The sequence below is a fragment of the Panthera uncia genome (genome assembly GCF_023721935.1).
Source record: "Panthera uncia isolate 11264 chromosome B3 unlocalized genomic scaffold, Puncia_PCG_1.0 HiC_scaffold_1, whole genome shotgun sequence".
NCBI classification, from domain to species: domain Eukaryota; kingdom Metazoa; phylum Chordata; class Mammalia; order Carnivora; family Felidae; genus Panthera; species Panthera uncia.
In genome coordinates this window covers 1,700,644-1,716,834 of record NW_026057582.1, presented here as the reverse complement: position 1 = coordinate 1,716,834, position 16,191 = coordinate 1,700,644, and the positions used below count along the sequence as shown (strand labels likewise).

General features: G+C 57.4%; 1 protein-coding gene across 3 annotated transcripts in view; it reads right to left on the bottom strand.

The window, feature by feature from the left end:
• Positions 1-376: 376 nt before the first annotated feature.
• Positions 377-16,191, bottom strand: part of PPP1R13B (protein phosphatase 1 regulatory subunit 13B) — a 59,960-nt gene continuing 44,145 nt past the window's right edge. For all 3 annotated transcript variants that reach the window (XM_049612027.1, XM_049612028.1, XM_049612025.1), the window contains exons 8-17: positions 13,983-14,123; positions 11,059-11,239; positions 7,237-7,406; positions 6,359-6,857; positions 4,315-5,093; positions 3,578-3,715; positions 3,368-3,501; positions 2,442-2,608; positions 1,321-1,520; positions 377-681 (exon numbers count right to left, since the gene is read on the bottom strand). In XM_049612027.1, the coding sequence (XP_049467984.1) occupies positions 640-681; positions 1,321-1,520; positions 2,442-2,608; positions 3,368-3,501; positions 3,578-3,715; positions 4,315-5,093; positions 6,359-6,857; positions 7,237-7,406; positions 11,059-11,239; positions 13,983-14,123 (2,451 nt within the window). In that variant the 3' untranslated portion in view covers positions 377-639. The remainder of the gene's footprint in view (positions 682-1,320; positions 1,521-2,441; positions 2,609-3,367; positions 3,502-3,577; positions 3,716-4,314; positions 5,094-6,358; positions 6,858-7,236; positions 7,407-11,058; positions 11,240-13,982; positions 14,124-16,191) is intronic.

Here is a 16,191-nt window from a genome sequence, read left to right as displayed (position 1 = left end):
GGAGGGGACGGTGCTATCTCGAGGCTCCTGACTGCTCGTCACTTGGTATTAAGGGCTCTGGAGCCCGGGACGCGTGTAGGTGACCTCTGCCAATGCTCAGCACACACGCATCACGCCCCACCAATGCCAGAAGCTTCCGCACAGGGGCCCTCTCGGTAGGGAGAGGAAGAGATGCGTGTGGTCGGGGTGGAGAGGATGGCGGGCGGCTGCGATTTCCGGTAGCAGGGGGCGCACACCTCACAGCAGCTGCGCGTTCTCAGTGCTGGGGTGGAGGGACGTAGAGGAAGGCCTTGGGGCCAAAGTCAGAGGGTTCGTCTTCACTGGCAACTGACCAGGGGTAAATGACAGAGCTGCTCATTGGCAACGGGGACAGCTGTTTAGAAAGCTGCATATTTATTTGGATTTACAGTAATTGGCAAAATTCAATCTTCCTGGAGGCAAAAGTACCTCTCCCAGTTACGGGCAAACTGAAGAAAGGGCCTCACCGAGAAACTGCAGGGATTTCACATTGTGGATGCTGTCTGCGCAAGTGAGCACCATTATAAACACGTCTAGCTGCAGCTCCCGCAGAAACGGCAGGGCGGTCTCCCCGGCGGCTCCTCGCGGCGGGCAAGCGCGGGCAGCGCTCCAGACGGAAGCTCAGGCTAGCGTTCGCTGTCGGGGTTTGATCCGTGGATACAACTGCGAAGCGACGGAAACAGTTAGGACGAGGGCACGGCACGCCGAGCGGGAAGGGGCGCCCGGTGGTGCCCGGACGGCCGCCACTCGGCTGCCACGCGCCTGCCGAGACCCCGACTCCCCCTACAAGCCGCGCCCCCCAACCCCGGAGAACCTCTCTCGCAGCACCTGGCACCGCCTCAAATCCGCGCCGGTGGCCATAAGCCCCCAGCTCCCTCGAGGCACGCGGGGGGAGCACAGCGGCACCTGCTCTAAGGTCTGGTGTAGTTACAAACGCAACAGAGGGAGCAACGTGTGGGCTCCCCACCCCGGGCCGTTTCTGGGCTGCAGACAGTGGTGGCTGGCTGCCTGCCCGGGCTCCTGCATCAGGCGGCTGGGGGCTCCTCCGCCGGCACCCCCGCTGCTCCCACGGTGTGAGTGTGGGGCCTGCCGGATCCCCGTGCCAACTCCGCCAACTTGCCCGTTACGAGGGTGACGCAGAGAGCGGACGAGGGCAGCCACCCGCCGTGCTCACCCTGCAGCGTGCGACCCCGCACAAAGCCCGGCGCCCTGCGGTTTACGGCTGGGCGGAGGGGACAGGACTTGCAGGAGTGACGGCAGCAGGGGTGGCCGACCCCGGACGAGCGGGCTCACGGTGCTTACCCCCAGCAGGTTTTTGGGCACGTAGCCCTCCCGGTCCCCAAGGCGAGCCCACCACCACTCGGTTTCACTCTCGTCCTTGCGCCTCAGGATGGTGATGGCATCCCCCTCGTGGAAGGACAGCTCGTCGCTGTTCTGGGCCTCGTAGCCCCACAGGGCGTACACCACTCCTTTGTTCATCACGCCCAGCTTCTCCTGCACCCCTGGAACGACAGGGCGAGCGGTCAGGTGTCCGCAGAGGGCGGGCCGCCGGCCGGGGCCGTGTCAAGACCCTGACGAGTCGTGCTACTGCTGTGTTGGGTCCCGGGGCCGAGGCGTGTTGCCGGACCAGGCACGCCGTGCGGTGAAAAGTCACGACTCACACCCAGAACTACTTCCAGAAGTCGATGGCCAAAGAGGCGGTGCGGCCGCTCCCGGGTCGGGGAGGCCCTCGACAACGCACCGCCTCGCCACAGCCACCAAGCAAGCTCGTGCCCCAAGTGACCACGGGGACCCCGAGAAAGGCCCGGGTACCTCCCGCCTCCGTCCCGCCGGCACAGCTGTCCCTGTGACCACGGCCCCCACGAGCTCACCACTGCCCCTGTGCTCGGAGCCCGGAGCCCGCCTCAGCGAGCCAGAGCATCCCCAGGTTTACCACAGGGCAGGGCCACGGCGCCCGAGCCCGGGGTGGAGCCGGCAACCTGCGGCTCTCTCACCCTCAGAAAGGCCGATCCTGGCTCAAGCGGCTTAGTCACGACAGGGCGAGCGCCACTCCGTGGCTCACTCGCCGATGGTCACCCCAGGCCGGGGACGTGGGTGCTCCCCCGCAGGCGGACCCTGGAGCGCCTTCGGCTGTGCTTCAAGCCCCGGCGCGCCCCAGAAACGTACAGGCCCCCAAACCCCCCAGCGGCTCTGCCCAGAGGCACCGCATCCACACAGAAGCACGGTTTTTAGCGACCAGGCACAGAATCTTTCCGCAACACGGCCCTTCAAACAGGTTTTCAGGAAGGAGCCCAAGGGACGGCGTGACCTCCATCCCGAGGAGCTTGGCGGGTGGCTCCCAAAATGGAAGGGGGCTCCTCCCCGGCCCCGCAGCACCGCGCCCAGGGGAAGGGCCCCCGCCCCGTGCCAAGACGCCCACGTACCGTAGAGGAACTGGGAACACTGGATGTAGCCTTCCTCCGTCTCTTCACACTTGTCCGCGGCGGTTTCGATGTCGCTGATGGTGGAGGCAAAAATGGCAGCGCCGCTCTCCACCAGCTGTTTGCAGAGGTGGACGCTGTTGCAAGAGGCGGCGCAGTGCAGCGGCGTCCTGGAACGGAGAGCGGGTGAAGGCACGCGAGGTGCTGCCCGGCCGGCCAGGCCCCGGCGGCCTCCCGGGGGCCTCCGGGGCCGTGCTGCGCCTCGAGGCCCAAAGGTTCCCGCGTCGGTCCTCGAAACGGCAGGACTCCTGCTGGCCCGTCTGTCTCTCAGCCGGGCCGCCGCCCGCTGCTGGGCGGTGGGGCCTCGGGGGCGGGGGGGGGGGGGGTAGAGGCTGGGAAGCGGCCTATCAAGTAGGTGCCCCTCACGCGAGAGCAGGGGCGCGCTGCGCACGGCTGACGCGCCTTCACGCGGCCATGGCGGTAGGCGTTGGACGGATTTTGCCACAATTAAAAAACCCCAGATGTTCAAACCACACAAACAGGAGCCTGACGTTGCCAACAAGACCTAGCAGAGGCCTGGGGGCCCCGCACAGCAGCCCAAGGGCCCTGCGGGCAAACACCGACAAGGCAACCGCAAAGCGGGACTGAGTTTCTGCCACGCAGGTTATCCGGCCATTTCAAACCCGACGAAGAGTGACACTTTGCAAAACGCGCAGCCCGCGAAGTTGCTAGCACGTATGCGAAGACACGATCCCAGCTGTGCCTTTCACGAGAGGACTCATGAAACTAAAGTGGGGAGGAGGGGACCAGGCCAGGCGGCCCCGGGGTGCGACAGTAGGCCCGCCCACCCGTGTCCGCTTCTGCACTCGCCCGACTCCTGGACCGGGGGCCTCCTCCTACTGTAGGCCACGTGCCCCAGGGGCCCTCACCAGCCATCGCTGTCGGCAGCGTTCACGTTGACCCCAAAATCCAGCAGGAACTTCACGATGTGGTGGTGGCCGGCGCAGACGGCATTGTGCAGCGGGGTGATCCCTTCGTCATTGGGCTTGCTAGGGTCTTCCACCTGAGGACACAAGGCCCTCGTGAGCCCGGCCTCCCAGCAGACGGGGCAGCCCAGGCCTGCGGCTGCGCTCACTCACCTCGTAGATGACCCTTTGCACCAGGTCAAACTCGCCTTCCAGAGAAGCATCTAGGAGCAGCGCCAGGGGGTTGAACCGGACTCTCAGCCCGTGCCCTGTCCGCTCCGAGTTAGGCTTCTTCAGGTTGGTCCGTTTGCTCTGCCGGGAAGGAAACATGCTTCTGATTTATAGGTAATGTGCCAACGCACCAAGCCGCGGTGGAGACGAGGGACAGGGCGAAAGCCGTGGGCAGCGTGTGCACCCGGCAAGGCTGAGCGGCCCCTGGCATCGAGAGGAACGCCCACTCCCAGGGCCCAGCCAGACCCGTTGTGCCACATGCAGCGTGCTCCGGGGGGACGGCACTGCTCAGGGGCACCCACGGTGGGTGACAGTCAAGCTCGGGAGTCAGCAACTCATTCCTACCCACCCCCGTGGACATTCACCTCTCCCTCTCTGCTCCACCAATACTGAGCTCCCACCAGAAGGCTGTCTAGGAGGTTCTCGTCCCCCTCGCCGCCTGGCCCTCAAATCCCGACGGCAGCTCCCCTTCCTCGGGGAAACCTGGCTGGGCCCTCCAGGGAGAGCTCTGCAGCCTTCCACACCTCTTCAGAGCCCCACCAGTGGACTGCGGCACTGTCCTCCCCCTGGGCCTCAGTGAGGGTGGGGACGAGTCTGGCAAGCCCCACAGTCCCCGGAACTACGGCTAACACAGCCGGGTCCTCTACAAACACTGGCTGGCTGACTAGGACGACACCCACCGTAGAGGCTCCAGGCGGGGGCACGGTGGGGGGCAGCAGTGGAGGGGCTTGGTCTTCCCCCGGTGAGGGGGCCTCGGCCCCAGGGCTGGGGACCTGTTCTGTGGACGGCGCTGTGGCCACGTTGTTGTTGTCATCCTCGGCAGGCTCGGCCGTTTGGTGGGTGCTCTGGGGACAGATGAGCCCCTCCGGTTCAGGGGAAGGGAGCTCATTGTCATTGGCGTCCGAAGACGGGGCAGGCTCGGAGGGGAGCGGGGCTGTGGGCTGGGCGGGGCCAGCCTCTCCCAGGTTCCCGTTGGCATTGGTATTTCCATTGTCCACGTCGGCCAGGGTGCCCATGAAGTCCTGCGAGGGGCCGGGCTGGTAGAAAGGGGTGCCCTCCATGCCGCCGGCCAGGGTGTTGAAGCGTTGGTACAGCAGCTTCTGGATGTTGGGCCCCCCGGGGCCCTCGGGCTCCGTGATGGAGCTGCGCTTCTTTAGGGGCCGGGGCGCGTTGGCCAGCTTCCTGCGCAAGGCCTCCAGGTCGGCGTCACTCTGGTAGCGCAGCGGCGAGTGCACGATGGGCGTGAGCTTGGTGGGGCTGAGCGGCCGCGGCAGGCTCTCCACAGTGCCCGTGCCGGTGCCGCCGTCTCCAGGAGGGGCAGGGCTGTCCTGCTCCGGCTCTTTCTCGGCACCTTCCGAAGGCGGCTGGGACTGCGACGTGCTTGTGGCCGGCGACCCGTGAAGAAACGGTAAGGGTGACGGGGACGTTGACCCGGATGGTAAAACGGGTTTACCGTACACTGGAGGAAACACAGAGGACGGGGCAGCTAGAGCATCCTGTGGGGCCAGGGGTCTAGTCACCACATCCCTGCGGTCACACAGGAGGTGGGCTCAGGGGTCTGCTCTGGTGCTAAGTCCTACCTTTAAATCCCGGAGGAAACCTCTGTCCAAAGAACCCCACTGACTCCTTTTGGAAGATAGAATGCCCCTCTTAACTGGTTTTTACATTTGGACTTCCACAATTTAGGCTTTTTCAAATGAAAAAAACAAAAACAAAACATGGCTGCAGGCCCAACTTCCCCACCCCAAACCAACCTTCCTTGTTTCTAAGCCGGGGAGAAAGACCCACCTCTAAACAGCATCTGCGCCCCAGGCCAAGTCTCATGCTACGGAACACAGGCTGCCTCGGACAGGAAGGCCCGGCCTGCTGGCCCAGGCACTGTAGGGCAGGGGGCCAGAGCCCTGCCACAGGTAGCCGGGCTTCCGCTTGGGCGGGGGGGTGGGGGGTGGGCGCTCCCAGGAGTCTGGAAGCTGCAGCCTCTGCCCAAAAGTCTGTGGGGAGGCCCAAGCCTAGAACTGACCTGCAGGACCCCGCTGTGCAGGTCAGAGTCACCTCCTGCCTCCACGTCCGTGGGGCCAGGCTCCACTCTCTCACCCTTCCTAGGACACCCCAGCTCCCAAAGCAGCAGATGCTCCCTTGCCTCCCCTCCAGGGGCTTGGCTCAGTCACCGCCAGGAGGCCAGGAGGACCACGACTGGGCAGAGCACCCTCACCAGCCCCTGGAAAGCCCCTGCACAAATTCCCACAAAGCAGGAGAAAAAGAGGAACCTCCTTCTGGGAACCGGGCTTCCTGAGTACCACAGGAAGGCAGGTGCTGAGGCAGGAAGTCAGTTCCCATGTGATCCAGCTACAAAACTCCACCCATTGCCTTTTACCCCAAACTCACATGGACACCTAAGGCCTCACTGTACACAAGAATTAAAATTTTAATCCCAGGGGCACCTGGGGGGCTCAGTCAGTTCAGTGTCCGACTCTTGGTTTTGGCTGTCATGATCTCACGGTTCTTGACTTCGAGCCCCAAGTTGGGCTCTGTGCTGTTAGGTTGGGATTCTCTCTCTCTCTCCACCCCTCCCCGACCTGTGCTCTGCTTCTCTCAAAAATAAACATTGAAAAAAAAGTTTTTTTAATCCTAAATAGTTTGTGACCCGAATGTAAGGCTATGGACTGGCACTTTAAGTAAAAGTATGACTCCCTAGCCCCAAGACAAGGTACAAACCCACTGTACCTGCTTTAACAGACTTATTTAAGGTGCTGTGCACCGCTGGCTGGTAATTCTTAGGAGGCGTGGCTTGCTGGAGGTACATGGAGTAGATGGAACTTGAATTCACTGTCTGGGGTCCTTTCCTGGGGGACTGTGGCCTTGACCCTTTATCAGCCAGAAAGGGCCTAATGGCCACAGTCAGTGGGAGTTCAGGTTTGCTGTCCCCAGCCGGGAAAGCAGGCGGCCCCGCCGGCGGGTACGTGGGACTCGGCGGCACAGAGATCCTCTGCTGAATCTGCTGTGAGGAAGCAGACGTGTGGCCACCCGAGGTGGGCAGCGGGGCGGGTTTCTGCCGGCTGGGCGGGCCTGCGCCGGGCCTGGGCAAGCTGCCCTCCTTCCTCCTCTCCAGGGAGTTTGTGGAGCCGGGGCCCACGGGCGCAGGGCTGGGGTATGTCCCGTAGCTGGGAGGCAGCTGCTTGCCGACACTGGGGAGGGGGGGTGGCACTTTACCGATCTCGACGCCCTAAATTGAGATGTTAAGAAGAAAAACAGAGTCACCCTTTGAAAAGTTAAGCGTTATTTCTAGCCACAGTCACAAGAGAAAACAAAGTCGGACTTGTAATCCTTCAAATCAGCTTGTGACCGGGCACAGGGCCCACCGTGGGAATCAGGCCCATCACCCGCCCACGATGGAACAATCCTGAGCGAAACACATCTCCACTTGCAGGCGCTCAGTGCTGAGGGACCACGGTCTTCTTCAGACTCGGTCATAATTTAGATACAAGCAGGATTAACTTGCCTCGTGACACCTCCCACCTCACAGCCCTCAGATGAAGATAAAGGCTGAACAGTGATACAGCGAGGACCCTGTCTGTGTTTTGTGACAGGGACAAACGGCCTACCAGCTTCTCTGTGGCTCCTAAAGTTGACAAGGGCACAGGCTGGCTCGAGACGGCCCCTTGCTTGAGAGGACCCTCCACGCTTGAGTCCTTCCAGTCCACACTGGCGATCTGCGTCGGCTTCACTGAAGAACTAGAATTTTGTTTTAACGTTGGCCAGTTTCCATCATTGGCTTGAAAAGAACACAGAATTTGAGTATAATTTTTCCTCGGTGTAGCTGAACCAACCTAAGAACAGCCCTCTGCTAGAAACAAAGATCGGCTGTGATGGAGCTCCGTTACCCAGGCGGCCGGCCACCCCTGCCCGCACACAGGCTTGTGCACAGCAAGACCAAGGGCGGCGTCTGCTGGCCAGGCCCCGCCAGCGCCCGCACCGCCTTCCCGTGTACAGAGACTCAGTCACCGTGCACAGGGCTGCTCCAACCCAGGCGAGGGGCCGGAGGACGGTGGAAACGCTCCCGGGCCCCTATCTAAATGCAGGTCAAATCGACTACATCGACACCAGGAAATAAAATGAGCCCGAGCACTTACTTTTCAAACATTACTTACAAAACCAGTCACATACAGCAACGGTCACATACAGCAATAGAAACCAAAGATTTATCCTTTGACTTCATAACAGGCTTGACCTGTACCACCTTCCACATTAAAAGAAAAATTTGCCTTTCCTCTGTTAGAAACTTCTATCCTCTCAAAATAACTTAAGAGCAGAAGAGGCCAGTACAAGCTCCCCTGATTGGCGTAGCCAGTTATCATTCCGTTGCAGTGATCAGAAAGCAAAGTCACGTCCAGGTTTTTAGGAAAGCTGCTGAAAAGCTGCTCTTTAACAAGGCACTTTCCAAACTGAAAAAGGGTGCAGAAGCGACCCCTCCAAGCAGCCACAGCCACGTGAGTACATTCTAGCACCTGCAGGGGCCACGTTACAGCCTCCGACTCAGGCTCCCGCTGCCGGGGCAGGCCCAGGTGCCGGACTGGACCCGAGTGGAGAACACCCAGCCATCAGCCACAGGGAACGCAAAGCAAGCAGAAGGGACTGCTCTGGGCGCTTCTGACAGCGACAGCACATCCTGGCTCCTCACCCACCCAGCCAGCGCCAGCAGGTGGGCATAACTAAGGAGCAGGAGGAAAGCCACTCCCCCTCAGAACAACAGCGCCAGAGCCAAGACCTGAGACCCGGGAGACAGCGTGCTCCGAGCCCAAGTGCGGAAGGCCCTCCTGTGCAGTGACCTCTGGGTGCCCTCGCCGGGCCCTGTCAGCGGCAGCCTCACGCGGCGCCAGCCGGGCCGCAAGGGTGCTGGTGAGGCAGTCCAGGGCCCCAGCCCGGACCACCCTGCTCCGTGCGTCCGGTCAGCCGCTTCCAGGCAAGAAGCGCGTGCGCCTTCACGAACCCTCGGCTGTACCTTAGATCTGGGGGCCGTCTGGGGGGGAGGGGTGTGGGCCAGAAGCACGCAGGCTCAGCAAGGGTACGCGGAGGTGGCAACTGGGCCGATGGGGAAAAGAGCAGGGCCCAGCAGACCAGGGAGGGAGGGAGGGGCCGGCCCCAGGGGTCTCAGAGAGTGGCGCCGGCCAGCTGCTCCAAAAATCCACAACGGGAGCCCCAAAGGGACTGAAAAAGGGACCGGGAATTTCCTTCTTCGGACAGGGGGTGCAGAGGAAAGAGCCTTTATTTTTACTATAAAGGATTAAAAGGGACGATTATCTTCAAGTACGATGGGAGGTTCTCGCACAGGAGGTAAAACTAAAGTTTTTAACGAACTCAAAAAATCATCTGGATTTCCTAAAACAAAACCCAAAATCCCCTGCTGTGCCAGCATCTGTCAGACCCCTTCCTGAGGAGGGTGTGGTGTGTGGCCCGGCCCAAGCTTCACACCTGTCTGTTGAAGGAAGGGACAAATTGCGTTTATGTGGCATTTTTCTCAAGCCTAGATGTGATGAGCAGACCCTTCTCAGTTTGGAAAAATAAACGATTGCTGATTCAGCAGTATCAGAAAGGGCCAGAGCCCCCACTGGGCCTGCCAGCTGACGTACAGTTTGCAAACGAGTCTGCAGAGTGCCCTGAGGGGCTGAGGTCAGGCCCGACGTCGAGGTCTGATACTGTCCGCGAGCTGGTCACTCTGGGCTTCCCGTGGCCATCTGTGTGACACGGCACCAGAAGGACAGTCGACAGCATGAGTTAGGGTCCCCACGGGGAGGTTTCTCACCCCAGCTCCACACCTGGGCGGGATTCTGTCCCCAGTGTGGGGGACACAGGTTTCTTGTGTGCGGTCACCTTACACTGCAGTGGAAAGAACAAGGCTGGTGCTGAACTTCTGAAAGACACATTCTCCAGGCCCGGAAGGGTGTCCTTTCCTCAAAACCCTTGTGAGGCGGCCCAGCCTCACACACCCACAGAGAAGAGGGGAATGGGAGACGTCCTTGGCTTGGGAAGTCAGCAGAGGGGCGCCTGGGGGGCTCAGTCGGTTGAGCGTCCGACTTTGGCTCAGGTCATGATCTCGTGGCTTGTGAGTTCGAGCCCCACGTCGGGCTCACTGCTGTCAGCCCGTCAGCACAGAGCCCACTTCGCATCCTCTGTCTCCCTCTCTCTGCCCCTCCCCCACTTGCACTCTCCCCAAAATAAATACATATATAAATAAACGAACAAACAAATAAATAAATAATAAAACAAAGTGAGCAGAGAAGTAGCTGGCTGTACTAATTATCTGCCCTGGAAACAAACACCTACTCCCACAGTGGGGCGGTTCAAACTATAAATAACCGCTTCTCAAAGAAAGCTGCAATTAGAGACTCGCACCAACCATGCACTCCACGTGGCTGCTGAGACACGGCCGTGGAGAGAGCCCAGCCAGGGCGCGTGGCCCACGACGGCTGGTGACGCTTATCCTGCCGGGGTCACAACAAGCCCTGACACCCCACAGCAGGAGTGGCAGACTTGTTGCTGCTCAGACTGGGCAACAGGGAAGAGAACACGAGCGAACGGAAGACTGCCAAGCTCCACCCCCAATCCTGACAACAGGGGCCTGGCCCAGCCTGGCTCAGCCTGGCTCAGCACGGCCTAGCATGGCCGGCCCGGCCCGGCCCGGCCCAGCCCTGGACTGGTGAGTGAGGGAAGGCCGTGCGGTTTGCACCTGTGCTCCGCAATTCCACGTCTTACGGGGAGACGTTCAGCCCAGCGTAAAGAAAATCTTACTGCAAAGCAGCTCTGGCTTCCTCATGTTTGGAAAGCAGCCGCCTTCTTCCGAGAAGGGAGAGCAGCCTCCCCATGGAGAACCCAGCCTGCCCTTGGTTGGGAACCGGAGGCTGCACAAGGCTTCCCAGCGTCCCCAGGAGTGCTACTCGCTAGCACGGTGCTGGTCCCACCGCACGATTCGGTGTGGCCGAGGGCCAGAGTGATGGTCTGCAGACCTCTGGATTGGTTATGAACGCGCCGAGTGGGGAAAGGGAAGACCAGCCCCAGCGCACTGTCCACGGACAGGCTACCCCTCTGCCGGGATGGGCAGCAGGCGCAAGCGCCCTCACCCGGACACAAAACCTGCGGCACGAGCGGATCAGGTCCGAAGTATTCTGTGGTTTGAAAAGCCACACAGTAAGACACTCAGCTCAATAAAGAGAAATCTGTTCTCATTTTGGGGCCGTATCGCTGCCGTGGTGGCGCACAGCTCCCCAACACCGCCCTAGCGGACCGAGGGGGAGACAGTACTTGGGGGAGACTGAGGGTGGGCAGAGCCTGGGGCGTACCGTGGCGGCCTCCTCTGAGGTTCCTGGCCCCCAGGGTGCCCCTTCCCTGTTCACCTGCTTTCCTCCAAGACGAGGGCCCGGGCCACTCACCGGATTTGGATCTTCCGTGGGCAGCACTTGAGGCGATAGTGAGAGACTGGGGCTTTATGGGGTCCCCTGGGACAGAATAGCCACCGGCACTGGGGACCTGGATATAAGGCCCCACTGCAGCAACCCTGCCAGGCGTGCTGAGCGGCGACTGCGGTGACGACGTGCCATTCACACGGCTCAGCTACAAAATGGGAAGAAATGAGAGTTAAGGTTCTCCTAAATTAAAGAAATCACAAGCCTAGTATGACTGACTGCTCTCACCTGAGCCGCTCACTAAATAATGTGCCCTCAGGAAGCTCCATCACTCTAAAAAATCAGTATCTAGAAAGGGCAAGTGTTGAAAGAAGGGCCTCAACCCACAGTCCCACACAAGTGATTCTCTTTGACAACTCCTACCTATTTGCGAGCTGGGAGAAACAGGGGCTGGTGATGGAATAGAACAGCTTCCCAGGACACCTCTGCGGAACCCTCTATACTGGGGGATGCTCTCCCTCCCTCCCCGAGGTGGGCAGAGGCATCGGTCAAAGCCTGGGCTCTGAGCCTGGTTTCAAATCCTGCTTTGCCACTTATTCACGGTGCTGCCTTGGGCCAAGTGAAAGTGACCTAATGGCTCTGAACCTCAGTGCCCATGTCTGTAAAGTCAAGCTGAGGCTTGCTGTAAGGACTGAACAAGCCGTGCAGGGCACAGTGACAGGGCCTGGAACCAGGAGACCCTCTGACCAGTGCCCTGAAGACAACCCTGCCATTCTCGGCAAGGACACCACACTACAGCCAAAGACACTGATCACGTGATGCTGCCTAACAACGAGAGGGTCCACAACAGGGATCTGAATGGAGAATCACGGACACCTTAGGGACCCCAGGTAGGCTGTAAGAGATCCATAACCTCCTACAATTGTTTGCAAAATTCTGCATCCATGAGCATGTATCATTTTAGGGAGAGGGTCCAGGATTCTGACAATTGCCCAAAGGGGCCTAGGACCTTTGGGTGGAGACACATTTCTGCAGAGGCACCACATTCTTCAGGATCACCTCAACTATCAGGTGGAATGTAAGAAGTAACGTTTACCTAGCCATCTATGATGGTTCATTTTATGTGTCAACTTGGTTAGGCCATAGATATCTACTCAAACAGGCCTAGATGCTGCTGTGAAGAGACCAACGTTTAAATCACTAGACTGTGAATGAAGCGGACTGTTCTCCACAGCGTGGGTGGGCCGTGTGCAATCGGCTGAAGGACTTGAGAGAGAAAAGACTGACGTGCTCGGAGAAAGAGGCCCCTGGGCCTGCAGACGACCTACAGACCTGAGCAGCGGCATCAAGGGCCCCTGTGTGTCCGGGCTGCAGGTGTCAGGCATGCAGCCTCCACAGCCACGTGAGCGAGTTACTTAAAGTCAGTCTATACACCCAGCAATCACTCTCCACATCCCTGCTCATTCCGCTTCTCTGGAGAGCCCTGACCGATGGAGCACAGCCAGAAAGTGCTGTGTGAGCAAGAGGACGATACTCGAAAGAGCAAGGAGAACCATCATTTGACCATGGTATCTCCCCTGCCAGGTAAGTATGGGAGAACCGTCATTTGAAAACACAGAGTCCTACAGATCAACCACGAACTCTCTGGTTTAAAAAAAAAAGGGGGGGGGGTACATTGGTTTGTAAGTAAGAGATTTCACCTGACACCACTCATTAGGACAAAGAAGTGGCAGTCCCCACCCCTCACCCCAGCCCACCCAGGCAGAGCCCCAGAAGGGCTCTCACTGGTCTCCTGGGAGCTGCCTCCAGAGCCGCAGCAGCTGACAAGAGGTTACTTGTCAAACTGTCGAAGTACCAATTACGGAGTGTGGACGAGGACACTCGGGGAGCTGTTCCCAGCTAGCTGGTGCCCGCGCCCGCCCACCTCCCCGTCCCGCTCCAGCCCTGCACTCAGGCACTGCTTCCTTCAAACCCTGGCGCCACCATGGAAGGCAGGCCAGGAGCCACGCACAGCAGTGCCTCGTCCCCCAAGCTCTTGGGAGTGCTCCTGCTCACTGATGTGCCGAAAGTTAACGGCAGGACTCGGGGACACCGGCGAGGAGGTCAGGGAAAGGGGCCACAGGCCCCGGGATGTGGGATGTTGTAGAGAAGCTGCAAAAGGAGTGAGGTAATGGCCTAGAAAGATACCCATGTTGCAGTTAAAAAAGACGAGGAGAAGAGTGCAAATGATAGAATTCCTACAATTCCATTTTCAATTAAAAATTAAGTACCTTTTTGTCTGTATTAAGCAAAAGACTGGAATCATTAAAACTATCCTGTTTGGAGAATGGGAATAGGGTGGCAGGAACTTTCAAATTTTCTTTTAAGTATTTCTGCACTGTTTTCATTTTCCAATGAGCATTTATTACCTTTGAAAGTCAAAATACCAAATAAAGATTTTTAAAAAGCACTAACCCTTTATAGAGCACTTTGCTGCAGAGTTTACAGAGCCCTCCCACATGGGTTATTCTAAGAATGCTCACGACGACTGCTGGGGCAGGCAGGACATACCAGTTTGCAGCGAGGACTCGAGTCTGCACAGGTCAAGGAATGTGTCCACGTGGCACAGCTTCAAGTGGCAGAGTGGGACCGACCATGCCCGGGTGCTGCCAGGCCAGAACCACAGCTTCCCCGAGGGTGGAGACACAATAGCACAGGGAGGATGGGGGTGGGGAGACAGTGGCTGTGGCTGTGGCCAGGGAGGTTTTGATTTCACATACCAGGAAATAAATGTGGCTTTGGAAAGAGTTTTCTACTGTCTTTTTTTTTTTTTTAATGGTTTATGGCCAATTTATGTTTTATCAGCTGTGGCAGATGGGGGAGCAAAAATGCCATTATAGTGAAGATGTGCAATTGTGCATTGAATCATTTTTAGTAGCTTATCTTACACAAATATTTTCTTTCTCACATGCCTGAATTTTCTTCCCATAAAGACGTTCACGCAGTTCATTGATCCGCTTGTCCATCACGGCCACCTCCATGTTGCGTTTATTCAAGAGTTCCTTCTGCTGCTGGAGCTTTGAAGTCTGTTCCTGGTTAAGCTGATTACGAATCTGCAAAATAAAAAATCCGACTTTTATGATTAGCATTAAACAAATTCTCACTGCCAGGTAAAGTAAAAACAGAAGAAGAAGTAGTAACGCTAAGTACTTATGTGTTTTTATAAAATGCACTGTCACCCATGTGCTCAATGTTCCACAGGTGTACATGGATGGCTCCAGAACGGAGTTCTTCTGTACCTGCAAGCAAACGTCTTCTTTAGAGCACACGGAGTGACTGGTACTAGTGACGGCTACGGAAGATCATGACCGTGGCCCTTGGCAATGGCACTTTACCGAGCATGTCCTCTAGGGACCCAAGGACAGGTGACTGCTCCACCCCACACAGTCCACTGAACGAGGCCTCCTACTGCGGAGGCGGCAAGAAATTCACAAAGGATGGCCTTGCTCTCCAACTGGAATGTGCGGTGGCATTTTAGTGGCTTGTAGCCAGCACTTAAAACAATGAAATACAGAACAGAAGGCGTCAGTGTGTGTACCACACACACAAGGTGAAGCCTTGTTAAGCTCTTTCAGATGCACATGTGTGTGCCAGACAGGAGGCAACGTGGACTTTGTAACCCAGGTTGCAGTCAGAAAACTTGGCAAATGAATCCGCGTAAGTCAATATACTACATCCATCACGCCTCAAAAAAAAAAAAAAAATCCTTAAAAACCCTGCACTTCTGGAGCACCTGGGTGGCTCAGTAGGTTAAGCATCCGACTCTTGGGTTTTGGCTCAGGTCATGATCTCACGGTTTTGTGAGTTTGAGCCCCACGTTGGGCTCTGCGCGGGCAGCACGGAGCCTACTTGAGATTCTCTGTCTCCTTCTCTCTCTGCCCCTCCCCTGCTCACACGGTCTCGGTCTCTCTCAAAAGAAATAAACTTAAAATAAACCCCTGAACTTTTAATAATTGCCTAAAATGTAAAAGAAGCCATACATTCTTTATTTCTATGCATTTACATTAGAGAACTTAACAGCAACAAAAGTAATTTTACTCTCTGTAGTTACATATTTTCATTTCATAAAAATGATATAATAACTTTTCTGGCAAGTGCCAACAGAACTGTAAAACTTGTTTCTGGCTTGAAAAATCATCTGCTGAATGATAACTTCTGAGAAATGGAAATCTTGAGGACTGTTCTGGACTGAATGCGTCATCCCCAAATCCCTATGTTGCCTTCAGTGTGATGGTAGCTGGTGGTGGGGCCCCCGTGACGGGTCGGTGCCTTGTCAGAGGAAGGAGAGAGGCCGGAGCTGTGAGGACACAGCAGGCAGCCAACCCTCACCAGGAACCCAATGTGCCGGTACCCTGCCCTTGGACACCCCGCCCATGCAGCTGTGAGAAAATCGACGTCTGTGGCTAAAGTCCCCCAGTCTGTGGAGGTCTGTGACAGCAGCTGAAGCTGAGTGAGGCGACGATTTAACAACAGGCATCTCTCTCATCAAAACACAGTGTACACAGAGACATCAAACGTCACCGAAAGCTTAACTTTTCCCCCAGTTCATCATATTGCCAATTAAATTCCGTACTGAATCTCTGCACTGAAACGTGCTTAGTGAAAGAGTCACCAAAAAACACACACTGCGTGACTTGCTCATATGAAATTTCCAGAATAGGCAAATCCAGAGACAGCAGAGTCACGGTTGCCAGGTTAGGGGACAGGGGGTGTGGGGTTATGGTGAAGAGGGACGGGGCTTCTTTCGGGGGTGATGGAGACGTTCTAAAATGGACCGTGGTGGTGGATGCAGAACTCTCTGAAGATACTCAAAACCAACTAATTGTACACTCGCCGTGGGTGAACCATATGCTGTGTGAACTAAATCGCAAAGCTGTTTTAAAAATTCTTTGTCCCGGGGGCGCCTGGGTGGCTCAGTAGGTTAACCGTCTGACTCGATTTTGGCTCAGATCACGATCTCACAGTTTGTGGGATCGAGCCCCACATCAGGCTCTGTGCTGACAGCCTGGAGCCTGCTTGGGATTCTCTCTCTCCCCGTCTCTGCCCCTCCCAGGCTTGCGCTGGCTCTCACTCTCCCTCTCAAAGTTAACAAACGGCAAAAAAAAAAAAAAAAAAAAAAAA